This window comes from Peromyscus eremicus, chromosome 8a (assembly GCF_949786415.1).
Source record: "Peromyscus eremicus chromosome 8a, PerEre_H2_v1, whole genome shotgun sequence".
Taxonomy (NCBI): domain Eukaryota; kingdom Metazoa; phylum Chordata; class Mammalia; order Rodentia; family Cricetidae; genus Peromyscus; species Peromyscus eremicus.
The window spans coordinates 49699367-49726263 of NC_081423.1; the positions used below are offsets into that span (position 1 = coordinate 49699367).

The window sequence follows — 26897 nt, forward strand, 5'->3', positions numbered from 1 at the left end:
GCTGGTCTCCCTGGTCCCAGTAGTGACACTTCTCCTGACTAGCTGTCATCTTAACTAAGTTACTACTCTGAGCCTTGGCTTCCTCATCTGTTCAAATCAGATACTAACAGTTCTCACCACTGTGGGCTGTGGTATGGTGTTGAGTAGATAGGTCAATATAAATAAAGTACTTAGAGAGTGAACACAGAACATGCTAGGTAAGTTCTAGCCATTACTATTTATGATCAAACACTGTGATATACTTTTTCTCTAGCTCTATGAAAATCTCTCATGCTAATGGTATTTAAATTGGCTAACATCCAACATTGAGACTTCTACCATAATTATCTACATATGGCAGCAGAATCGCTCCAGAACCACCCTAATGACTTTGATTAGAACCAATCACCAGTGACTGTTTACACACAGCATGACTGACAGGCTTTGGGAAGGACTGGGAATTCCAATCATCTTTTTGTAGGACTGGTTTAAGCAAGTATGCCAGTCAGGATTGTGCTAAAACAAATCATTTTCTGTAAGCATTTATACTACCTACAGAAGACATAGAGAAGGGGATTAAAAGGAGAGGGGCCATTGATGACTTCGGTAAATGCTATTTGAGCTTCTGAGGCATTCAGTGGCTGAGCTTAGACTGAGGCATCATGATGAGGATTGAGAAGTGGATGAGGCATTTCTACCCAAGAAGAGCTCACAGTCAAGCAGGAAAGGCAAAATAGAAAATCAATCAGCACTGCACAGTGCATTAAGAACCATCAAAGACATTCCCTTAGAACACATAGGAGTGGCCTGGTGTTGTATTTTCTCTCTTGGCTTGCAAGGAGAGGTGTAAAGGTGAGAGAGGACAAGCTGAAAGACAAGTGGGAGCCAGCCTGGCTACAACGTGGATGAGGGCACTCCGAGTTCCACTGTGTATAAAAAGCTCAGAGACAAGGAATCGCCCTGAAGAAACTGAAAGAGGTGGTGAAGCAAAGCATTCCCTCCTCGGGGCTCTTGAAGGACTGAGGAGTGTAAAATGGTAGGGAAGGTGGGGGGATCATGTGAGTAGGAGGTTTACCTTATGTGTGCAGTATGTCTATGCGTCCTAGACTACGCAGTGGTGTGAATGTACTGTGTAGATTGCCGCAGGAGAGGAGAGAAACTAAGAAGCCATAACCAACAACTGAGAATTAATTTTCTGTGCAAAGGGAATAGAGTGGATGTACAGACTGCTGATGCCACTATGGGTTATCTATGGAAACAGGTTTCATTGAGCTCTTCTGTGACAATAATATGTACTGCCTAGCTGTCTGGAAAACGTATGCGGTGCCCAGCTGCCTGGAAAATAGGCTCTGGAGAGTAGGTGGCAGGGCTGTGGTTGGGCTAGGAGCTGAGCAATGAATGGGTCCCAGATCCAGTCTGGTGGAAAGCACCTCCCAGATCAGTGGTTCTTTTCGGGCATTGCACAGTGTTATCATCTGGGGAGCTTTCTGCCTTAGTTGGTTGCAGTTGCAGCTTGGCAACAGGGCATTTTCAAAGCCCGAGATGGCCTAACCTTCAGATGGGGTTGAGAACTCTAACTCTACACCTTTGTTACCTAACATTTGTTTGTGGTCCAGTAGCAAATCCAGAAGCAGAGTGAAAATGCCACATCTTTTTGGTTCAGAATCTGACTGGTGTGCGTGTGTGTGTGTGTGTGTGTGTGTGTGTGTGTGTGTGTGTGTGATGTGCAAGAGTCCTTACCCAAACAGTCATGTACAGAAGTCAGAGGTCAACATTGGGATGTCTACCTCAATTGTTTCTCTCTTGTTCTTCCTTTGAAACTGGGGTCTTTCACTGAATTTAGAGATCACCACTTCAGCTAGACTGGCTGGCCAGCAAGCCTCTGGGACCTAACTGTTGCCACACTCCAGTGCTGGGCTTACAGGTGCACATGGCATGGGCCTGACTTTTATGTGAGTGCCAGAGATCCAAACTTGGGTCCTCACATCACACTTGCTCAGCAAGTACTCTCCCCAGTGAGCCATCATGTCCCCACACCCCAGAATCTGTATTTAAACATCTTTAGCTGATCCAGATGTACATGGGCACTTGAGAGGTACTGACCACGGTTGTGCATCAGAATCACCTGGGAAGCTTATTAAAGACGGCTTCCCACTTTGTACTACAAGAGCATGATCCAGGCGGTATTGGGTAGGGCCTGTAAAGTGCATGTCTAAAGTGCTGATGAGTCTGATACACAGTTGTAATTACGTTCCGTTATCCTAGCTGGTGTGGTGGTGCATACTTGGTGTACTCTCAGCATGTGAGAGTCCCATGATCCTCTGGGCTACCTAGCTGTTGCTGTTGTTTTGCTCTTGCACAGTTAGTGTGGCTGGGGGAAGGCAGATGGTCCTCATATGAAGGAAGTTCTACTTAGAGAAAGGCTTTTGTTGGAAAGGTGCATGCCCACAGGTAGCAGAGGAGAGAGGCTGAAGTGCAAGTCAGGGGTCTGAACATGTTCTCCCATATCCATGTGGTGGAATCATAACCTCAAAGTCACAGGTTGACGTTTAAAAGGTGGGACTTCTGGGAGGTGACTGTGTTGTGTGGGTTCTGCCATCACAGAACACCACAGGATGACTGAGTTATGACAGAAGATGGTTCTATTTTTTAAAGTAACCTCTCTCTCCTTCTCTCCATTCCCTCTTTCTGGCTTGCTTTCTCTATTTCACCTTGTGATAACCACTATGACATCAGGTTCTAGCAAGAAGACCCTTACTAATTGCCAACGGATGCTAGCACTACGTGGACTTCTTAATCTCCAGAACTGTGAGCTAGAATAAATCTCTTTGCTTAGTAAGTTAACCGGTCTGAAGCATTTTGTTACATCAATAGAAGGCGCACTAACACACGAGTCATCCTTTCACTATAAAATAACTCACAACTCCAATGTGGCCCTTTGGAAAAGAAAACCAACAGTCAAAGAGTTTAAATATCTTTGTGTTTTGTGTGTGGGGAGGAAGGAGGTAGAGGGCATGTGCTTGGGCATCCCTCCATACTTATAAAAATGTCTAGCCAGCTCAGGAGTTTCCATGATTCATCCATCTCACTGACCTTCCCCATCTGTCCCACAATCAGTAGAAGATTCCAGGTCCTGAAAAGTGAGAGAGCAAATGAGAAGAGAGCCAAACAAGAATAGCCATGACAGCCACAGCCAGACACATCTTTTTTTTAGTTCCCTTAAGAGGTTGCTGGGGCAGTTTGGTGCTGAGACACACAGATGGGACTCCCAGCACTGTCTCCCTCCTCATTCCACCTTCATCCACATTTTCATTTTCTGCCCAGTAGATTCTTACTAATAGACCAATAGATTCTTACTAATAAACCAATAGATTCTTACTAATAGACCCCCTGCAGGATCAAATGTATGCAATAAATGAACGAATGAATGGAAACATGCTATTCCCCTTGCAATGAATCCTTTCATTCAAAAGGGCAATGGTGACAACCTCAATCTCACCTGGTTCTCGAGTTACTACTGAGTCTGTCTTTCATCTCCCTAGAAGTTACATGATATTTTTATTTTTTTCTTTTGGTAGAAAAACCACTTCTTTAACTAATTATATAATTTCCTATGTGGTTCTTGGGTAGTACCTTAGTCCCTGTGTTCAGAAGTGGAAAAGCAGTTGAAGAAGCTCTCTGCCTAGGGTATAGCCGGGGAGGTGCAGGGTATGCCTTCCTCTGCTCTCCATCCCCTGTGGCTTCTAGCCTCTGTGTTCCTGAGTGGCTCCAGGGGGACCTGCCTGGGACTCGGGCTGATTGACAGGAGACCTCTGGGAATACCATCCAACTCTTCTTTTTGTCTGCTTCCAATTACTGAGGGAGGGAGTGGATTGAGAACATATTTAGAAAATGTTTTCGTTGTTGCTTTTAAAAATCTCCTCTGTAATTAGGTACTCCGGGGGTAGTCAACCACGAAAAGCCACAACCACCGCTGTCAAGTTCCATAAAACAAAGGAGAAACCAATTAATCAAAATGAAGAAGAGGCTGGCTGAGCATGAACACCTGTCTCAATCACCCCATTCCCATTCCCACCCATGCCCACCCCCACCCATACTCACCCCCACCCATACCCACTCCCACCCATGCCCACTCCCACCCATACCCACTCTTACCCACGCCCACCCCCACCCATACCCACTCCCACCCATGCCCACCCCCACCCATACCCACTCCCATCCATACAGCAGCCTTGACAATCAGGTCAGCCCCCCTTCAACTGGAGTGTTTCCAGGCCCTGTGTGGATAGGCCATTGAGTCTTTTACTCTTGTTCCACAAACCCATCTTACCAACAATAAGGACAAGGATCTTATTGTGCTCTGAATATGACAACTTGAAAACCCAGAAAGAAAGGAATCAACAAAATAGTGAAATTCCAAACACATTTTGAGGTGCACTGACTCTTACTGCTTGCAACACTATGCAAAGTCCTGCTCAGACTCTAGCATCCAGCATGTTCCCTGATGGCCTTTGCACTTCCAACCAACAAGCCTTAGGAAGTCTTGGAAGCAATTGTTGCCCAGCACATTAAACTATTCTAGTGAGCTGGGCTCACTAGAGTGGGTCTCACTAATGGAGTGGGACATTCAACACAGCTTCTCCTGTGGTCTTGCAGACTCTCTCACTGTGTTGACACAGCCATTACAAGGCGTGTTCTTACAGGGATTATCCTGTGTGAAATCTCAAACTTCATGGGAGTGAGTTCTCACCCATACTGCTTCTTAGGGAGTTGTTTCAGAGTATCAAGGTCAATGGAGAGGAAGAGGACCATGATCTTTCTAGGGTGTGCAATGACTGGCTCTTTGTCTGACCTTGTCCTTGGCCTGAAGGGAAAAGCCACACCTGTAACCTTCTGGTCAACACCAGTGCTTGCTGCTCTGCTCACAGTTGTTGGATTGTCCCTCACAGTTGGAAGCCCCAGTGTTCTCTTAGAATTGAACCATCCTATAGTATTCAGTGACCATGCTGTTTCTACCTCTTCTTTCTGTCCCAATGCACAAGTAGATACATTTCTTTGCTTGCTTAAAATATGTGGAAGGTCCATATGACTTGCTTTAGTCAATGACATTGAGATGGACATCACATACATCATCAAAAATGGGAACACTGAAGAAGCATTTTTCTATGCTGCTCTTCCCCAGGTATTCCAGCTAAGAAGACTGACATTTTAAGTTGATAAAGTGACCTAATGCAAAGGGCCAAAGGCTGATAGGCTTAGACCACCTGCCATTAAGTGGGGAAAGAGATGTAACCTTAGAGAGCAAAGGATGCAGGAGTTCTGATAGCTAGATCTGTGCATATATATCAGCACGTGGAAGAGACCAGAATCAAAAAGGAGAGAAACATCTGAAACAACTGAACAGCTGATGTAACAAAAGAATAGGAGCTCTCAGACCCTTAAAGATATCAAGCAAGAACTAGAGACCTCTAGTTCTCTAGGGGAAGCTGGTGAGATGAGGAAGCCATGGTGTTTAAGTCATTTCACATATAGCTGAGGTAAGCAAGGGAAAATGGAAAGCCTTTCCAGAAACACTTGTAGAGTCAGGCACCATGGCACCCAAGAGGCAAGAAAGCCCCTCCTCTGAGAAATATTGAATCAAGGGAACTTCTCCACCCAGATTGTCAGACATTCACAATGTCTAATCGCAGAGATTTCAAAATTGCTGAGGACCATTTGATCAATAAGGACCTGTTTCTTTTCCTTCCTATCATTCTATAATGCGTGAGTGTGTGTGCATGCGTACGTGCGTGCGTGCATGCGTGTGTGTGTGTGTGTGTGTGTGTGTGTGTGTGTGTGTGTGTGTGTTTTTGTATCAGGGCGGGGCATGTCTTTTGTTTTTTGTATTTATAGACTTGTAGGGGAATGAAGAGAAGACCCTGTAGATCAGATGCAGAGGCTGTCATGCATTGCTCAGTGATCGGAGAATCTACACTCTATACCATAACATTGGGCATTTAGTGTTTGGAAAAAGAGGGAGTATATTTTGTGTACAGGAAAGAACAATCTGAACAATTTAAATTCCAGATCATAATAAGCATCATTTGAGTTCACTGTTAGAGATCATGGTCCTCTCCTCCCAGAAGAGTAAAACCACCACAGTTCTTTGGAAGGCTGAATTTTACTTTCTGCACGGTATATGACCTGCAGCCATTGATGTGAGCAGATATGACATGGCATTTCAGAGTGGATGTGTTCATGAAGCAGTGTTTAGGTTTCTTCTTCCTCTACTGTATCAGCATAGAGGCTGCTTGCTCCAGGCAGCTACATGGTGCTGCAGCCCCTATTAGTCTCAATTTCTGAGGCAACACATGGAGCAAAACTGCTTCAAAGGATTATCCAAATGTAGAGTAAAAGTTGTGTGGAAAAAAAGACCTTTGCTAGTGTTTGCCCTCCAATTCTCTCTATTGCTATATCTCACCATAGGCTATTGGATGACTATAGAACTCCACCACATAAACTCCAGTCCAAGATGATTTATCCTGAACTCTCCACTAAATATGCTGAAAGCTACTGCAGAGTTAAAACATTTACCCAACTGAGATAAGGCAAGTGTCAGGCCTCGGAAACAAGTATTAGATATAGAGATCCACGGTAGGACCTGGATTTTTCTGTTCTATACTATTGCCCTAAGTCTGTTTTAATCAAAGGTATCAGAATCCCACTAAAACATATGGCATATAGATACACACAAACCATTAAGTAAATTACAAGACAACAAACACTCTAAACACTGGCATGCCAGTAGAACAACTGCTCTAGGCCCCAGATGTGGGAAACCCTTTAGAGGTTGAAATGCATGGAGAAAAAAAGAAAGCCAAGACTTGTCTAGAGCAATAAAATAAGCAGAGGATTAAAAGCAATTGAAAAATGTAGGAAAACAAACATTTCTGGTTTTATGGATGTGGAAAGAATACATACACTCAGTAAATGGCATAGCACCCAAGAAAGGCTTGAACCAACACTAAAGACAAGCAGAGTGACTGGGAAGTCGGAGAGGCTGACAAGCCTAGGTCATGGACTGGGAGCCGTGCTAGGATTCCAAGCAGAAGTAAGACTTACATCAAATGGTATTGAAGGAAGATTTGTTTACAATGGACAATGGGGAAGGAGAGAGCAGAGTGAGGGTAGATAGGAATTCCAGGCAGGCAGATTAAATTAAATTAGAAATGAGTTGCTGCATGCTTATATTGAGGGAATAGACAAATATTAAAAAAAGCCCAAGGATATTTTGAAGGGGAAGACATGTGGCAAGAATGAGGTAAGAAATGTGAATCAACAGAATCGTGCAAAGTGATGTCATGATTTCAGCCTGGGGAACTGGAGGGGACTGTGAATGAACTTTCATTTAAGACAGCTGGTCTCTGAGGGAAGGAGTAGAACCAGTGCATGAGCCCCTGCTTGAGGTGAGGCAGAAAATGCAGGTAGAGTTCTCTCTTTTCTATGCTCAAAGGCACTTCACTGCTAAAAGGCTTTATTAATGGCTATCCTGAAAAATGGTCAGGGCTCAGAGAGAGGGATTTTGGATGTCTGGCCTAGGAAGGATGACGTGCAAATGTCTTTGTAAAACCAACAGGCTTATAGACAAAACAACAACCCAAACCACAAAAACTGGCCCCCACCCCCCAAAAACTAAATCCAAGGCATAAAGAAAAAAGACCAAATAACTTATAAGAGCAGAAGACTTAAGCTGTTATCAGACTTTAAATATATATACAAAGCAAAATACCAGCAAGGAGCAATGTTCACAAAAATCAGAAGTATTAACCTAGAATTTTATTACTGGACCAACTTTCCTTCACATGCCAAATCTATGTAAGAGTTTAAGATCCAAGAATGTAGGGAATTCTGTACCCATAAGCCCTTCTTAAGCAATATGTTGGAAGATGAATTTTACCTAACCAACAGACAAGTGGGCAAACTGCAGATGAACAATAATGGCATCGAATATAGATTATATAGGTGTGCATGTTTATAAAGTCATATTTAGTCATATATATGACTATGTATGGAAGAAAACAAAAGATAAAACAGTGAAGAGCTACTATATACATACATATATATATATATATATATATATGTATATATATATGTACCAAAGTAGAAATAATATGACTAAAACTTGGAAGGAGACACCTGGGAGGCAGGGGACCTCAAGTTCTATGCAATCCTAAATACCTAAAGTTAACAATAAATTATACATAAAGTGCACATATTACATGAAAATTATCAAGAAATTATTATTATTAAAACGGTTATTATTAGAATTATTAACAAAATATTGTTCCCTGATGGGTTCACAGGATAATGATTTCCAGCTTTCAAAAGAACTCAGTGCTCATTTTGGAATAATAATTTTGCAAGTCCTCATAGAATATGAGTGAAGTACACTCTCTTGAGCCTCTCTACAGCTGTATATCCAACATTGTGTTAGTGCCATTAAGCTTATGCCAACAGACAAGCAAGATTAATTAGATATAAAGAAGTTGCCTCTGTATGTGTATGATATGATACACTACCTAGAATGTCAATGATAAAAGCAGCTCCAACAATAAAAGAAATCACTGAGGAGGAAGGCTGGACAATGAACAGAATCAATAATTTTCATCCATACCACCGTAATCAGTCATAGAATGTAATAGTGCCGGAACCCAATTTATAAGCATGGTCAGATATTTAGAAATAAACCTAATAACTTGTGAGCTTCATTCAGGAAAAACAGTTGCAATTTCCATTACTGATGTATCTGAATAAAAACTGTAGTTAGGTACAGGTTTTCTACCAGTGTCGATTTTCTGATTCTGATCATTACACTGTGGTTATTAAAGGAAGAGTTAATTTTATGGGATATTCACTTGAGTATTTGGGGCTAAGTGGCCATCATATCTGCAATTTATTTTTGATAATGCAGGGAAAATTTACATACACTTAGAAAAACATGTAATGCATCTGTATATGTTTGCATATGTGTACTTATACATAAGGAGATAGAGACAGAATAAAGAAAAAATGATAAAGCAAATGTGATCAAATGTTAAAATTTGGAAATTTGGAAGAGAATATAGAAATCACTTGTACTATTTTTGTAAGTTTCATCTAAGTTGGAAATTAGTTTTAAAATAACAACATAAAAAACCTACTACAGGCTATATAAAACAATGACAGAATGGGTTGTTTTGTTTGTTTTTAATTATGCAGGAGTGTTTGTCTGCATGCATGTATGGTATGTGCACAGTGCATGTGCCTGGTGCCCATAGAGACCAGAAGAGGATGTTAGATCTTAGGAACTGGAGTTAAGGATGGCTGTGAGTCACCATATGGGTTCTGGGAATCAAACCCAGGTCCTCTACAAGAACAGCAAATGCTCTTAAAACTGAGCAATCCATCTGACTCCAAACAGGATGGGTTATTAAGCAGCCATTGGGATGAAAAGATACTGAATTAAATTTATATGTACAGATATAGAGGTTCTACACTCAATAGGGAATTAATGTTGTCATTGTGACAGTGGTGTCTTTAGTACAAGAATGTACTTGCCAATGGCCTCTTTCAATTTTGAACTTCCTATCCTCCAGAATGTGAATGAAATAAATAATTAATTCATAAATTACTCACCCTATTATATCTAGCAATGCAGAATGAATTAAGACAAGGGACGAAAAGATTAAGAAAAGGAAATTCAAATAGAGTTCTGAGCAGTGATCTATAGGTCCAGTAAGACCATTACAGACACGAGGAACAGCCTTCATAAAGGCCACAGGAAGGATGTCCATAAGGGAAGTCAGTGTTGGCCAGACTGTGGTTACCAAGAAGGAACATTGAGCAACAAGCTAGACAGTGCAGGGCTTTGAGTTTTTGCTCTTGAGTCTTGCCAACAAATGAATATGGAAAGAGAGGGATAGAAGGTACATATTGACATTTAAGAGATTTTAACTCAGTCAGCATTTTTATGATGAATGAATGCTGTTCCAAGTTTCCAATAGACAGCCTTTGAGGGTCTATAAAATAAATAGTCACAAGAGATGTGAGCTTCACACTAAGTAGGTGAGATGGGTTCAGTCACATTAAATTAGGGTAGAGTAAGATCAATCTGGTTGCATGGAACAGAATAGAATATGTGGAGGGTGCATTTTTTAAGAGGTCTTTGCAAGATATCTGGACAGGAAGCAAGAGAAGTGTAGGTTGTAATGCTACCTAAGAGGGGGCAAATGGGCCTAAAGTGCTAGAGAAGGGAACAGAATGGGGACAACTTAGAGCTGGCCTTGAAAGAGACAACAGTGACAAGGATCATGAGCATTGTCCAGGGCTTTGCTTGAATGGTCAAGTTGCTACTGAGATGGAGACACCAGGGAGCCAAAGAATCATTGCATAGCTCTAGCCTTCAGCTTTCCCAATCCCTTGACAAAAAGGGTCTCTTAAATGGGGTCTTTTGAAGATGAGGATGAGGCATCCTGTCTAGAGAAAATGCTCAAACAACAGAATCGGGGCTGAGGAGTAAAGACTAAAGCCTCCCCAGAGCTAGTCAACCCACCAAGTGGACAGGAGAGGCTGCTCTTTTGACTGGCTGCCATCATCTGATTCTATTCAAGACTGCTGAAAACTCCATGTCCCTTAGCTCTAGGCATTTGGGCCTTTCTCCTTGGAGCCTGACTGTCTGAAGCTCCAGCAATTCCTGGCCCAGAGGCTCACATATTTGGCTCCCTATTCCTTCCTCACTCTGGGACCCTCATCTTCATCAATAGGTATGATCCTCTGTAGGATCCTCCCTCCACCCCCAGTCTGTGTGTAGCTGGCTCCTGCGCCATGGCCCTGCACGTTCGAATTGAATGGATTCCAGGCATCTGTGTTCAATTGCTCTTAGTGAAAAACCCAAAAACCATTATGCTCCCCTAGAATTACTCCCCCGGGGCAAGAGAACAAATGATTTACTGGGAAGCAATGGAGAGCACAAGCACCGACATTTATCCGATCCAGGACTGAATAGTTCATAAGCTCAGGGCCCTGTGAGGCCAAACTGCACATTTAAGAACAGTTGGCAGAAGGACCTTGAGGGCTGAGGTATGAACTTCTGCTGTTAACCCCTGGAGGATCACCTTTCCCCATCACTGTGCTTACAGGGATAAGGGCTTCTCCTCACTGCTCTGCAGAGCCAGTAAACAGGCCACTCTGAGAGTACATGGGGTGTTCTAACTCTCAGGTCACCTCTGAGGTAAAACTTGCTGTTTCATTCGAGGCAGCATCTTTATGTTCAATAGACGCCTGATCAAAATGACCCCAGAATATCAAAGAAGAAGGGATCTCATGAATCTCTCTGATTAGTTGGAGGAAATTGAGGCTTGACATGATGAAACATTTTTAACAGAGGCCATAGCTGAGTCTCCACAGACCACCAGTCTGAGAACTCATCCAGCTCCTTCTAGCTCTGCAGTCAGGGCTGCTGCAGAATGGATCTATGCGAGAATGGACACTCTCCAGGAAGGAGCAGAGGCCGAAGTGGTAGCATGTCACTGCTATGCCCATCTCTGCCCGGGGAGGAGTCAATAGATGCTGACAATACAGGCCTATTGAATGAGTGCTTGCTTTGCTCCAGAATTTTGTTCAAGGGTAGAAAGGAAGAGGGGAGTGTGGACAGTGCTATCCAGAATATTTTAAATTAAATACAGTTCTTAACTGATACATAAAAAACACAAAAACTAGATGTATTAATGGGATACTATAACATGTTTATGAGGTGTAATGGTCACATTGTAGTAATCTTATCGATACCATTAATTGTTTATCTTTATGATTAAAAACAGTCGAATTCCCTTCCTTGAGTTCATTAAAGAGGGCAGTGCAATACTCTTGCCTAGAGTCACTTTGCCATACTAACCACATGAGAACTTTCTAGTCCCATCCAGCTGTGCCTTGGCACCGACCCATCACCCTTTCCCATCCCTCCTCCATCTCTTTTCTTCCTAGCGTCCAGTAGAATTTTTAGCTCAACCTGTACTTTGCGCCTGGGATGACTTGGGACATTGCCTCCAAGGTAGCTTTCTAGCTCCAATTCCTGTACCCTCCCTGCAGGTGTCCCGTGCTCTGGCCGCTTTTCTGCTGTGCCCCGACCATGTCCTGCACTCTCACCACAGTCATTTCCACATGCATTCCTCTGTGGATGGTCCTGTACCAGGAACGCGTTCTCCATCCAGCTCTTAGCTAGTCCCTTTCCTGCCCTACAGAGACTGTCTCAGCTCCACCGCCCTACAGGTGACCACTTGGGACTTCTCAGGCAACAGCCATGTTCCCTCCCTTCGATCCCCCCTCCCCCCGTTCTTCTTCTTTTGGCTCTATGCACAGAATGTTCTACTGACTTTCTAGGGATTATATTGGCCTACTTCTCGAATGCTGATAGTGTTTCGCTCATCTTACTCACCTTACATATGAATTTGAGTGAAACAGACAAGTACTCATGCCCCAATTGCCATTTTTTTCAATGAGTAAGGCATTCTAATCCTCAGAAATATCTTTGTATCACCCGTCCAACCTCAGGTATTTCTCATCTTTCAATTGTCTTCCTTCCTAATTTGGGAAGCTGGCTTCTGATGTACTTAGTACGACAGACAAATCTCAGAAATGGAAATGACCTTTGGATCCCTCAGGAGAACTTATCCATGGTGTTAAAGGGGAAGTTGCTTTGTATCAGTTTTCCTCAAATCCTCGTGTGTATGTAAATGATCTGCAATCTTCTTCAATCGATGTTTCTGTGCCCATTTGTGCTGGGGCAGGAGAACCTGCATTTCTTACTCGCTCCAGCAATGCCCTGTTGAGTGCCCTTGTGTTTTTCTACAGCACCCTGGGGAGGGGGAGAGACTAGGAAGTGCTGGCCTTGCTTGAGTCCTTAGTGTGCTAGTGCATGTGCTTCTCCTTCAGTCTTCCTATCAACCCTGAGAGATGGGTGGCATTATGATATTATCTCACCAATAGATGTCATTGAGGTCCAGGCCACACAGGAGGTAGTGGAGACAGGGTTGAGCATGTGTTCTTCTAGTGACATTCTTCTTTCTGTCACTTTTTAATTTGTAATCATCTAATGAGGGATGTTTATATCAGTATTTAGAGGAAAGTATGGCTGAGACTGAGGCCATAACTCCAGGCAGAAAGACCTAGAATTTACCTATTCCTCCATGCTGGTAACTTGCTTAGAAGCCAAGCTTCAGCATAATATGGTTCTGGTTAATACAGTGTAGAAAGGCCATCCTCTCCTGGCCACAGACCCCAGAGACTTGATATAGTCCCACGGCTTGGCTGTTGTGACATGGCAGAGGCCCATGCCAAGAGCAACTCATGGGCGGGAGAGATTTCCAACTTAGATGAGCAGTCAGCACCAAGGTCAGTGCTAGGCAGCTAGGACACTGGCCACAAACTTACTCTAGAAGCCAAGGCTCATGGAAAAAGAAAACATAACCATAGTACTGACAAGCAATCAGAAAAGATATGGCTAGCAGCCTGACTGGTTGGGCAAGTCAGCCGCCAGAAGAACCTGGTGGTCTTATCTCTCCCAAAGAGGCTTTGAGAACAGCACTGTACTTCAAGGTATAAAAGGTTTTGTGAAAGCCTCCCTCCTGCCTGCTAGGAAGCAGGTAGAATGGTAGATACTATAGAATAAGGAATGAACTCATCACTCCAAAGTTGCCACAGCCTTCTCTCATGTCCTACTCCTGGAGACCATGGAGGAATCTAGTGGTACCCAAGTTTTTCTGCTTTTAAAGAGGTTACCTGTATTTAGAGGGATGAATTGGCATTTCCTAAATCAGGGAGCCTTTGCAGTACACCTTGATACTTAGCCTTTGTTCCCCCACTACCTCTTCTGTCCAGCAGAATAGTCTACAAGCCTGATGTAGTTAGCTATATAGACCAATGATGGCAAGTCTACAAGTAAGCTTGCCCAGGAACATGCATGTCCCAGGACTCAGAATGTAGATTAAGTTTCAATAACAGTATTAATCAAGGCAGTGAGTGACAGAGTTCAGCTTAGATGTCACATGAAGATATAAGGCAGTGTATCATTTCAACCCAATACGTTCTCAGAATGACTTGAGCCAAAGAGAGATGATATCCATTTTCCTTGGCCAGCTTGTAGCCTGACTTCCTCAATGGAAAGTAGCCTATTTCTTCAAGTAGGTGCCATGAAGACAAACAGGTTTGTGCTAACCCAGAGGTAGACTTTGGGTGGCTCAGGAAATGCATGTAGGCTGTTGTGATCATCATATTGCCTGCCATGGTTGTTTTGCTGCTGGCACTATTCTAGGTAGGGATAAATTTCTGGACCAGTTGGAGGTGAGTGACAGCATCCTTTCAGCTTCCTAGAGGGTACTGGGTGTTCTTGTCAACAGGCCTAGATCACGGAGAGAGCTTTGTGGAATAACCACTGTTCAGAAAGAGCTTTCTGGAAGAGCTTGCAAACAGAAGAACCCAATGGAGACTCTCAAAGATATTGTGGTGGGTTTTGTTTATTTGATATCTTTTGCGTTTATTTGAAAAGCAGGTATGTCAGAAGATGGAATCACTGGTGGGCAGCATTCTCCATTAGTTGAGGTCTATCCTTGATTGTAAGATATCAATTTTAACAATTAGACATCATGTGAGGTTGACTCAAGTATAATAAAACAGCACCATATAGTTAGCATGTGCTTTCCTAACCACAGGACTCAGGAACAACCCTGTGTGTTACGTAGGATCATGTGAAATACCCTTGAATAAATCTGGACACTCCAAACCATTCTTGGTATTCAGTCATTGGTATTCAGTCTTGGTATTCAGTCATTACTCAACAGTGAATAAGAATGGACTATACGAAGAAGTTGCCCAATGTACATAGATCAGACAGCTAATAGTGGCTTAGAGTCATGGTGTTTTGGGCTGTGAATATAAGAGTTTCCCGTGGTCTGTTCCTGTAGGCCCATATACTCCTCCTTCATAGAAAGATACATTATAGAATGGTCCTAGGTAGTATCAGCTTCATACAGGCCATTTTCAGTCAAGCTGGTTGAGCCTTCTCTCTTTCTTGCTGTTCATCCTGCCTCACTGTTGCCGTGGAGACTGGGACGCCTTCTGAGCTCTGTGCTTTATCTGGAGTCCAGCCTTCAAATACCTTAGCACAATTCAACCCACTCACTCTCCTGACTTCTGAGACTGTGAAAATATCTAAGCTGGATTCTTTCAGTCGAATGGTTCAGGATTCTTCTTGCCACAATCTATTGGTGATCTGAGGGTTCATGCTCAAATTCTAATGGGTGAATGGCAGTCTATGTTTCCATGGAGGCCCATGCATGCACAGCTCTTACTTTTAGAGAAGAATATCTGATTTCAATCCTTACTGAGAACAGAACCACCACAGAATTAGACTAATGAACAGGTGGGACAGGTCAGCATGGCCACAGAGTAGTGTGGGTCAAACCAGGAGGTGGGCCTGGCAAAGGGCTGTAAGGTGAATTCAGACACAGAAAAAAGTCCTGAGTAAAGTGTGCTCAGTTGATGTAGTGACTGTGTATGGAAGGGGGTCTCTGAAAGCAGCCTTAACTTCTCTCCTTCCTCCAGCCACCCAGTAGCACAGTAGTACCTGGACTCTGGTCATCACTCAAAGCTATGGATAGATATGGATAGAAAACCTCATGCCTCTGTTTTCTTACTCCCTAAAGCAGATGCAGCAAATGCTGGGTTCATGGGAAGTGTTTCCCATCAGGCTGCCTTTGGTCCCTTCCCAAATGTCCCTCCTGTACTATAATATCCCCTTCCCACCTCACTGACCATCTAGTCTCCTTCACTCTTATTCTTGTTATGTCATTTGCCCAGAACCATCATTGGCTAAAATCTCTCCATTTTATTAATTTTAAATATGAATCCTGGCCTTATTCCCTTCTCAGGGAGTCAGAGATAAATCAGGTATTATTTGTGCAATCTCTAGCAATAGCCCTACCATGGCTCTTGCTCCGATCTGGGGCTTAAACTGCCAGAGAGACACATTGCCACTTCCTTTGTTGCTGAGATTACTAACTTACCATCAGGCTATGGGTGTCCCAGCTGAAGACCCCATCACTTTTCTTAGCACTTTCTCCCTTCTTTTGTTTCCTGCCTCAGACCCCATGATGCATCTTGCTGGACATCAAGATTGATCATAACCAGCCTCTTCTCCAGCAAGTATCATTTAGAGAAAATGATCTACTCAGGAACTCTCTGTGAAATCTGGAAAGATCCATCCTGGGCAAAAAAAGTTCTGATATTCTCACAAAGTCTCCGTCTCCCAGAGAACCTTGGAGCAGCCCCAATACCTTCTGCAGCCTTGTAGCACTTTTGCCCTGCTTCATAGGAGCACACACACTTCCTTCCTGTTTCTAATGCATAAGCAAGCTTCTACTTCAAGCCTTCCCCTGCCTGGGGGGTGGAGGCAGGTTTATGTTCACCTTACCTCAGCATCTATCCCTGGCATGAGTAACTCCCTCCCGCAGTACTCTCTGGACTCGTCTCTGCTGCACTTTTTCTATTTACTGTCCAGACTTGACTTTGCTTCCCCAGTGCAAAGAGAACAGCATAAGAATGCATTGTATTTTGCCTCCTGTTCAATATAAAGGGTTCTACTTGACATTATGGCTTGAACCACCTCCAAAGGGTTGGGGTAAGGGTGAAAAAACACACAGTTGAGAAGTCTTGGTAAGTTGTTGGATTCTGTCTGAAAAACAGATTTGTAACTCCACTCCTTGAGGAATCTGTAATAGAAAGCCAGCCTCCAAAATGGTCTCCAAATGTCCTGAACCTCCTGATAATTCTTGTCACTGGATAATCATCTCCTATCCTGAGGAGAACTGGCATGTATACCCTATAAGATATTATGAAAATGATGGTGTGCGTAACCAGTATGTTTGGTCATAAAAAACATTGTGACTTGTGTCTTTTTCTTCTGTGAATCAACCACTCTGGGGATACCCAGCCAATACATCATGAAATCACTCAAGTAGACCACAGAGACAGTGTTATGGGGAGGGATGGAGGCCTCCTGCCAATATAGCACCATATAAGTATGACATCTTGGAATTATATCTGCCAACACTGGTCAAAACTTTAAATGATCCAGCCCTGCCTAACGTGGTAACTGAAAACTCACAAGAGATTCACCTAATTCAGGAGCTCCCAAATCCCCAACCCACAGAAACCATGCTCCATAGTAAATGTTTATTTTACTTTAAAGTGTTGAGTTTAAAGCCTTCTGTTTCATGGCAATAGGTAATTACCACCAAGTTGATATGTAGGGGTTCGTAACTCCAGGTTTGAGTTGATGCAAGTGTGTCTCTACAATTGTTCTTTTCTGTGTTTAACGGTGCAGCCCATTACCCCATCTGTAACAGCTGGTTTCATTTTGATTCTGCAACTCTTAATAGCCACGAATGCCACCTGTATCCTCAATAAACTTTATTTAGACACAAATAGACAACAGAAAATACATACACAGATACAGTTATCTTTTTCTCTATAGAATAAACACACATCACAGGGGATTTAAAAAGTAGGAGCATTGAACGTAAGAAAATAATGCAAAGTCCTTGTTCACTCACACTTGAAACAGACACATATTTCAGAGAAAGACAGAAATGGAACATCCCGACAACAGGGTTCACATTTAGTCTGTAACAGCACACAGGTGTTGGGGAGGTAATCAAAGGAGTCAGGGATCCAGTGACAGAATGCTCACAACACTAGTAGGACTATTTAAACAAAAGACAGAATCGGGAGGATTCCATACCCCTGCGCAGATGCTCTGCAAGCTGTCAGCTAGGTCATAAAGCAGCTTGGCAGAAACTCTAGCTTAGCTTTCATCTTGCAGCTTGAAGGTCTGAATAACCTCTACCTTTGTGCCCACATCACAGAGTTTTACAGAGACACACCAAGGATGCCGGAACTGTCCACATACACGCTGGTTTAGAGACTCGGGGTACAGAACATTGACATTGGGTCTAAGATAGGGCTTCTGAAAGGGAAGGGAACAATAGCCCAGAGACAAACACACACTTTACAAGTACTGCATCCATTGACAGCATTTCCCACCATGCTTCCTGTGGTCCCTTCCCATGGGGGAGCCACCAGCATTTGTGTCCCCATCATGTACAGGGTGGGATGGATGTCTCTTGGAGGTCTGTTAGCCTCTAAAGTCATAAATGTGACCACCTGGTCATCTCTGTGCCTAGGGCATGCTGCCATGGAACCACCCCACTTATTCCTGATCCTGAGTAAGCCTCGGGACTCCACACCATCTTCACACTTAAAATTGGGGTTCCCTAGGCAACCTCTGTATTTTAATAAAAAATCGTTTCCACTGTACCCTTCGTGTGTCCTCTTCCTAATGTGACAAATCCAGATGAGATGAAGTTATGGAGATCTGGTCCTCCACTTCGGTAAGCATCCTTCCCATAATGCCCTGCAAGAAGATGGGCAGAATTACCTGGCACATCCATGACAGCAACACAGAAGACAATCACAGCTCCATCTTGCCCAACAATGGTGGTGTGGTTATGGTCAAACCGGCAATGACCACAAGATCAAATATATATATTATAATAAATATAATATATACACACATATATATTACTGAGAATATATTGCTATATAGAGAGATATATGCACATCCATTATACATATACACCTTATATGTGTATATATATTGCTATATGACAAAGATTAATGCTACATTGAAAGTAGAGGAAGAAAGGGAGACATGTGATTTGACTGTGGCATTTCTGAGTGACCACAAAGTACACTAGAATGTTACTTTATAGATGTTCCTCAACTTACAGTGGTGTTGCACCCTGGTCAACCCATGGCAAGTTGAAACATCTGAAGTTGAAAATGCTTGATGAACACTGTAGCCTGGCTATACAGCACAACAGAATGTCAGCTGTTTCTGCTGTGACCACAGCTGCCAGGCTTCTATTGCTCATGGATACTACCCAGCATCACCAGAGAAGACCACACTGAATCTTGGAAGCCCAAAAAGAGGTTAAAAAAATCCAAATGTAAAAGTACAGCTACTGACTGTGTACTGAATTTGTACCATCATTAAGTCCAACATGCCAGACAGTGAGTGAACGTCAGGACCTCTGTACTTGTCCCTCTATCCTTTCCTAAAGTTAAGAGGTGTCAAGGAAAGAATGCATTAAATACGATAATATGGCTGTAAAATTTCAAGCCAGTGCATTACAAAAAGATATGAAAAGGTTGAAAGAAAACACACAGATAGATGCTGGAAGGATGGATCAGTGGTTAAGAGCACTTGTCTGCAGGCACACAGCTCATAACCATCTGGAACTCCAGAGGATCCAACACCCTCTCCTGGTCTCTGTGGCCATGTAGTGTGTAGACATACATACAAGCAAAACACCCATATATGTAAAAATAATAAACAAATAAAATTTTCAAAAAAAATAAACCCCACTTTAAAAATAGAAGACACACGGATACTGGAGAAAATTGGAGCATGGGTGTTTCTTCTGCCTCTTTTCAACTTTTCTGTATTTCCCAAGTTCTTTTCTATATTTGCTAGATTATTTTTCCTTGTTGCCTTGTATCTCTGTTTTTTTCCCTTCCAGAGCATGGAGGAATGGGCCCAGTGCCAGCTTGTGTGTGTGTGTGTATGTGTGTGTGTGTGTGTGTGTGTGTATCTATGAATCTTGCACAACCTGTGGGACCACAACTAGCAACAGCTAAGCTGACAGGTGAAATGGTGGCCATAAAACACTGGCAACATCTTTATGATTTCCTTTCTTGACTCACTGCAATAAAACTATATCCTCTAACTGGCAAAATACAGACATCTTCATGTGCATTGAGGTAAGAAAAAGACAAGGGCAGGTTGAGGACTATGGAAGAAGAAATTTGGAGTGGAAGAAGTAAATATTCTACTTCTGACATTCAAGTAGGAATCTATGATGTGTTTGAAATACAAGCATTGTAAACACTGTGAAGCAAGAACCCTTCCCAGTACCATCCTCAATGCATACACCCAAATATGGAGGCAAGTCACTATTTATTCAGACTGCCACAGTGTGGATTATACATCGAACTTGTAATATATAAAGTTAAAACGTTTCTGAAAAACGTGACATTAATTATGGTAACAGCATTATAAAATTTCAGGTAAATGCATTAAAAAAAGCAGAAAATGATTGAGACAAAATGCACAAGTACCTCGTCAGCTGACAGCTAATTATCTCTTTTTTCAACTATTCATTATTTTGTAAGCTGTTTTTTCTATAATGAACACACAATTCAATAATACAAACACAAAGATAAATATCTAGAAAAATACACCCCATGTCAACAAGACAAAATTAATATTTCTTAGCAAGCCATGTTCTAGAGCCTTCAACACAGGGTAACTTGGGAATCATGTGGAACTTTGAAAAGTTCAGATGGTCAGACAAACTTCGAACATGCTGACTTGGTCAATGAAGCAGGAGTATTTTAAACAAGTTCTTTTCATTTCCAATGAAGGCCCAGTTCTGAGAACTGCCCCATCACAAGTAGAAACAAACCAAGACAGGGGATTCATGTGAGCAGGGAAGGTCACTGACCTCTTGCTGGGGTCCCTTTAAGTGCTATTTATACTTAGGGCTCCAGCACTCTTTCCTCTGGAAGGTGAAGTCTGTTCCCAGTTCCTTCCTCATCTCAATTCCCAAATCTGAGTGTGTATTAGAATACTAGAAACACTTAAAATAGATGGATTCAGCAGACACGAGACAGGACTCAAGGTCCCTGGGTCAGGGATAACAAAGTCATGAGAATCCTGCCACCAATTCCCTTGACTCCTAAACAGATTACATCATTCATTCTTCTGCTTTTCACAAGGGAGGTTCTTGTTGGAAAATTGTGCAAACAATTCATAGCTTCATGGCAATGTCAGCCCTAAACTAAAGGCTTCTGCCCAAGTCCCAAGCTTTGTGACAGCTGCTAGCAGCTGGAGAAATCATCTTTCTCAAGAGGAGAAGAAATACATGGAAGGCTACCAACCAAAGGACCACCAGGACCCCTCTTTTGTAACAAGAACAATTGTTGTTCCCCCACCCCATTGTAGAAAGGATGAAAAGGAAGCAACAATCCAAAGCCCTCATAAATGTGGACCTCATTAATTCAGAACCTGTGATGCATCCTGTAGAATTTGGGCTGGTTTATTTTTGTGCTCCTTATAAATAAAAATTTTGATAAACAAATCAATACTAAGGAAGATGGAACATAAAACAGAGCCTGTGCTGTTTACAAATCATTCTTATCTGTCAGACGAACAAGGTCCCTCAGGACTAAGCATTACTCTAGTGCTCTGGAGCTTTGCTTGTCTGAAAAGGAACTGAAGTTTCTGGATCACTTACTGCAGGCCAGGCAGAGGAATGGAGACCCTGCAAGCATGGCTTTTGAGACAACAGTAGATAACATTTTATAGTATTTTATAGTTTACACAGATTTCTTTTTGCATATACTGCTTTTTTAACATTTTAGTCAATACCACCTGCATGTCATTCCTTATGTTTATTATTTTAATATTATCTCCCAAATTTATTGGTGGAAAAACTGAGGCCAGCGGGCAAAAGCTGGGAGATGCCTACAGTCCTCTGACTGTAAATACTACACACATTCCATTATGGATATCTGGCTTTGCCAACACCTCATGAGGACCCAAGTTCCTAGAACTGGTCAAGAGTGGATCTTAAATCCCACCCAGGTCTGCTGCTTTCCAAGTCCAAAATCTTTCTGCATCCCTCACCCCAGTGGTCTCAGAGGTACAGCTGTGACTATTCTCCAAGACTGTACCCAAGAAATATAGTGGGAATGTAAGGAGGAAAATTCTAGGTGGTAACATCCAAGTTCATAGGAATTGATTCTGAGTGGGAGAAAAAAAGTAAACAATGTTGATAGTTAATGAGCACTGTACATGATAAAAGAAGTCTGGGGTCAATCAAGTTTGCAAAATTTTGAGTTAAACAAATTGAAAAGCGTTGTGAAAACCAATTCTACAGATTCCTTTTTTTTTTTTTTTTTTTTTTTTTTTGTCTGTCTTCAAACAGGATCTCATGGTGGAGCCTAGTTTGGCCTCAAAGTTCCTGGACTCCCACATCATCCTACTTATTGTTAGAAATAAAGGTGTGCATCACCATCCCAATTCCTCTGTGATCTTCAAAGGCATCTCTAAGGACAGTTTTCTGGAAATCACCCTATGAAGTTCAGATGGAAATCACAGTGACTGCTTCAACCTTGGTTTGCTCGATGGTCCTCAAACTTGAGCAAGCACCCAACTCCCCATAACGCCACACAGATCACCAGGCTCCTAGGTGGGAAGTGAGCCCTGATAACTATATTTCTGACAAGTTCTTGAGTGTGATGGCTAACCCTCACAGCCAACTAGACTGTATTTAGAATCATCCTAGAGACTGGTGAGACATGCCTCTGGGTGTTACAAGGAGGATGTGTCCAGAGAGCATTAACTTACAGGAAAGACTCACCCTGAGTGAGGGTGGTTCCATGCTGTAAGCTGAGCATCTGGAGAGACTGGACGGAGTGAAAGGAGAAAGCGAGCGGAGCTGCACTGCCCTCTCCTTCCTGGCCCACCATGATGTGCACAGAGCTTCTCTGTCATGCCTCACCCACCATGGAAGGAATCTTCTAGACAATGAGCTGAATTAAACACTTCCTCTTTGAAGTTGTTTCTGTCAGGTGTCTGGTTATAGCGCAAAAAGAGCAGCCAAACACCAGGCAAAGCAGATGATACACTATGCCTCAATGACCATATCTCGTGATTATTCTGTTGGGACTAGTGACAGGTCAGTCTTCGGCTGGACCCAGAGATAAGTTCAGAATGACGTAAAAGCCTCTGCACCAATAAGAGAAGAAGGGCTGGTAAAAAGAGAAGCCCCACGCAGGTGGACAATCAGAAAAGAGGAGTCAATGTCTCTTCTGTGTCATGATGATGCACCGAGCTGGTGGAGGGGAGATAACAAAGATATGAGCAGGTATCACCAATTTCATAGGCTGTCACTCAAACAACCAATCCTCCCCTCCATCTTGTAGAGATAGCTGTCAATCTCTGCCTATGTGTCAACTACCAGAGCCAAGGGAAAAGGGAGCATAGGCTGTCTCTGGGCCAACTGGAATTACAGAGAAGCAATTGTGAATGTATCAGGGCTGTAAATGGAAGTAAGCAAGAGCTTGGTGATGTATGCTGTCATAGAAGCTCAAGAGTCCCCATGTCACAGGACAAAAAATCATACAGTCTAAGCCAGGAGCAAGGTGACTCCAAGCTTCAGAGCATGCATTCCACCACCTGCTGAATGCAACAGGGTGGAAGAGCATTGAGATGACATCTCGACCTCAGGTGCTACCACCCGAGCCCTCCTCTGACAGCTCTCTACAAAGCACTGGAGTTTGGTTCCACCTCAGTCTCTCTCCAGGTTGCCTTGACTTCCTGTCAGAATTCCATGGCCTTCCCAAATCTCTTTAGGAAGCACAAGTCAGAGGCAGTACAAAGGAGAAACTATCACCAGGCAGAGGGGGCATTAAAGCAGAGAGGTCCTAGACTGGGCTTCTGGACCTGAGCTGTGCTGCTGGCTCTGAAAAGACAAGACTAGAAGGATGTGTTCCTACAAAGGAGAGTTGTGGCAAGAAACAGGAGGTGAAAATGGGATAGTATCCAAATGGTGATATCTATGAGACTCAACAAAATTTTGCATCTGTGAAACTGCATCAGCAGCCATGAGACAGAAACAAACCAATGCAGACTGGTGGCCTGCTGCATCTGGACCGCAGACTGGATGGAGAGGGAAATTGTTGATGGAACATCCTAGGAGAGATTCGTGCTGCACGCTAAGTAAGAAGGACAAAGAGATAAACTCTGGTAGGACACTGCAGACACTCTAGGACTCGAAATCCATTTCAAATAAGACTCCCTGAGGAGGGACAGAAGGGACAGTTCAGAAGCAATAATTAAAAGTTAATTGTTCGCTGTTTTCCTGAGCAGATGGAAGACTTCAGTCTTTAAATCCAGAGAAAGAATCAAGTCTTCAACTATCTATTAGAAGGTATCAATATCTAAATATAGCCTGATGGAATGCCATTAAAAATTTAAGAAAAAAAGTTCAAAACAACCTCCTAAAACATGAAATCGATAGGAAGTGAAGTCATCCTCTTAATAATGGTGAGGAGACTGACAAGATGGCTCAGTAGTTTAAGGGCATTTACAGAGGAGCAGGGTTTGGCTCCCAGCACTCACAAGCACCTGCACCTTCAGCTCCAGGGGATCCTACACCCTCCTCTGGCCTCCACAGACACCTGCACTCACATACACATATAAACACATACATATAATTTTTGTTTTTAAAAATTATTCAGGACTCACTCCTTTGTTCTTGGGACAACATACGGGCAGAGGCCCATGTTCACCTAGAACTCAACTGGCACTTCATTTCAAACCCATCTAAGCCAAAGGGACATAATAATGGTCCCCATTTCCTTTGAGGAAGTTAAATGTGTTAATATACATAGTCCATATTACACAGCCTTTAGTGTTAGGCCTTTTTAAGAGTTTAGTAATATTTTGGAATAAAGACATTTTGGCTTCCTTTGCCCACTTCAAAATTCACTGGAAATAATGAAAGGAAGAGGAAGTAATAAAATTAGTCAAAAACATGCAGGTTTTTTTTTATTAAATATAGATGGAGCAGTTGGAAAAATATCCCACAGATAAAAGCACATATAAAGATACATAGAGAAATCAATGATAACTAAGAACCTAAATATACAACATCAATCCTAAAAATTGTTAGAAGAGAATATAGGGTAATGTATACAGGATTATAAACTAGAAAAGAAACTATAGAAAAAAACTTTAATCATGATACACCAAAAGCAATCATAAAACTATATATTCAAGGCTAGCAAACACATGGGTATTAATATCAAGATAACATAAATATCTTCAAAGCAATAAAAGAGAAAACAATCCAAATTGGAAAAACCAAATAAAAAATGAATAGGCAACTTACAGAGGTGAAAACCCAATGAGCCAATACACATAAAGTAGTTTTCAGTCCCACAAGTAATCAGGGAAATTCAAATTAAAACTCTAATGAAGGAGCATTTCACACCCAGTAGACTGGCAAACATATAAATGCCCAAGACTTCTGACTTGAGACCTAATGGAAGGATAATCAGTAAAACTGTCTTGAGAAGACCTGTGGCAGCGGCTGATAGAGTTGAGTATGGCTACTATAGAATCAGTGATTTTTTTGTAGCTGTCCACCCTAGACCAACCTTCATGAGCTTATGAGAAGCTAAGCATAAGTAAGTTCAGTGTAATGGTGTTTGTAATTGAGACAAACAGGAGTTCTACAATCCTACCCAGAAAAAAAAGTGATAAATTATGGTGTAGTCTTCAAATGTAATTCTGCAACAGTGCAAAGTGAAATGTAATGAGGGGAAGTGAACTGACACTTTAAATGTCAACATGGATGATCTCAGCTATAATGCTGAGCACACAAAGCAAACTGAAGCAAAACAGGGTGGCAGGATCGAGAAGGAGTTTTGAAATATGCAATATAATGTTTGATATTTTTCGAGGACATGGGCATGCATAATGTTATACAAACATGAAGACATTCAACACAATTTTCAATATATATTTCAAGGTAACAGTTACTTCTGTGGTAAGAATGTGGAAGTAGCTGAGAAAGTTGGGAGGAACTGATCCTGTGCTCTGTTTCTTACACCGGGAAGCTGGAGATGTTTTTGACCATTAAATGATTCTGTTTTGTTTATTTATTTGTTCATTTGGTTGAGATAGGGTCTTGCTAGGCATCCCAGGATGACCAAAATTCGGGGTCTTCCTGTTTCAGCCCCCCCCAGTGTAGAACTGAAGGTTATGCTACTATGTCCAGCTAGATGGTTCTTTTCTCCAGTTATCTTCTTCGTGGTGTATGTTTATGTTTAGTTGTTTGAGGACATAACTGCTCCAAGGTATGGTTGAGGTTTTTATTGTAGGTATAAGGGAGAGTACAGCCAGGCACATCTGGAAGAGTCCAGAGCAGAGAGAGAAAGCAGTACACTGAGCATGGCCTGGACTGGGCCATGAGAGCAAAGAGGAGGGAGGAGAGTGGAAGAGGAAGAGACAACCAGGAGAGAGGGGATCACGAGAGGAATATAAAAAGAGTGGGTAGCCAAAATAGCAGGGTTATACGGAATGGAGAAGGTGGGGGAGGGAAGCCCATTAGCTAGAGAAATTTAGAGTACAGGGCAGGATGAGAAGCCCTGAGAAGAACCAGGACACCAGCATGAACTCTGAAACAGGTCCTTGTGATGCTGAGTAAGCCTGGAAGCCAGCATCAACTTCTGTGGACTAATAGATACCACAGACAGCCATTTGTCCAGGGTTTCTTTTGAACCTGACACCCTGTAAATAATTTCTTATTTTATTTGCTGATAGATGTAATAAGATTATAGGCACTGTGTAGATGAATGGATAGATACATAATAGATAAAAGGGACAGAGACAGGTTTTGGCTGAATAGACAGTTTGATGGTAGATAGAATTATTAGTTTGCTTGGTTAAACTATTCTTAGTCAAGAATTTCATACGTTGTCAATTTTTTTTTCAAGAACAAAGATAACAGAGAGTCTCCAGTTTTAAGACTACCCATAAGCACCTGCTGGGAAATAATCTGCCAACAAAAGGCAAGCCATAGGATTTCTGAAACTGTGGCTGTGTGTGTTTCTAATCTTCAACCAGCCTTGGAATCCTAAAATTCCCTAAGGAAAGACTGGTAAAGCAGACTGCACAGTTTTAAACATTTGCAGAATTATCCTTATGGACAGCA

General features: G+C 42.4%; 1 protein-coding gene across 4 annotated transcripts in view; it reads right to left on the minus strand.

The window, feature by feature from the left end:
• Window positions 1–26897, minus strand: part of Shisa6 (shisa family member 6) — a 299726-nt gene that overhangs the window by 150412 nt on the left and 122417 nt on the right. For 2 of the 4 annotated variants that reach the window (XM_059269398.1, XM_059269397.1), the window contains exon 3: window positions 18368–18463. The exons of the other annotated variants lie outside the window; for them this stretch is intronic. In XM_059269398.1, coding sequence (XP_059125381.1) covers window positions 18368–18463 — 96 coding nt within the window. The remainder of the gene's footprint in view (window positions 1–18367; window positions 18464–26897) is intronic. 4 annotated transcript variants of the gene reach the window in all.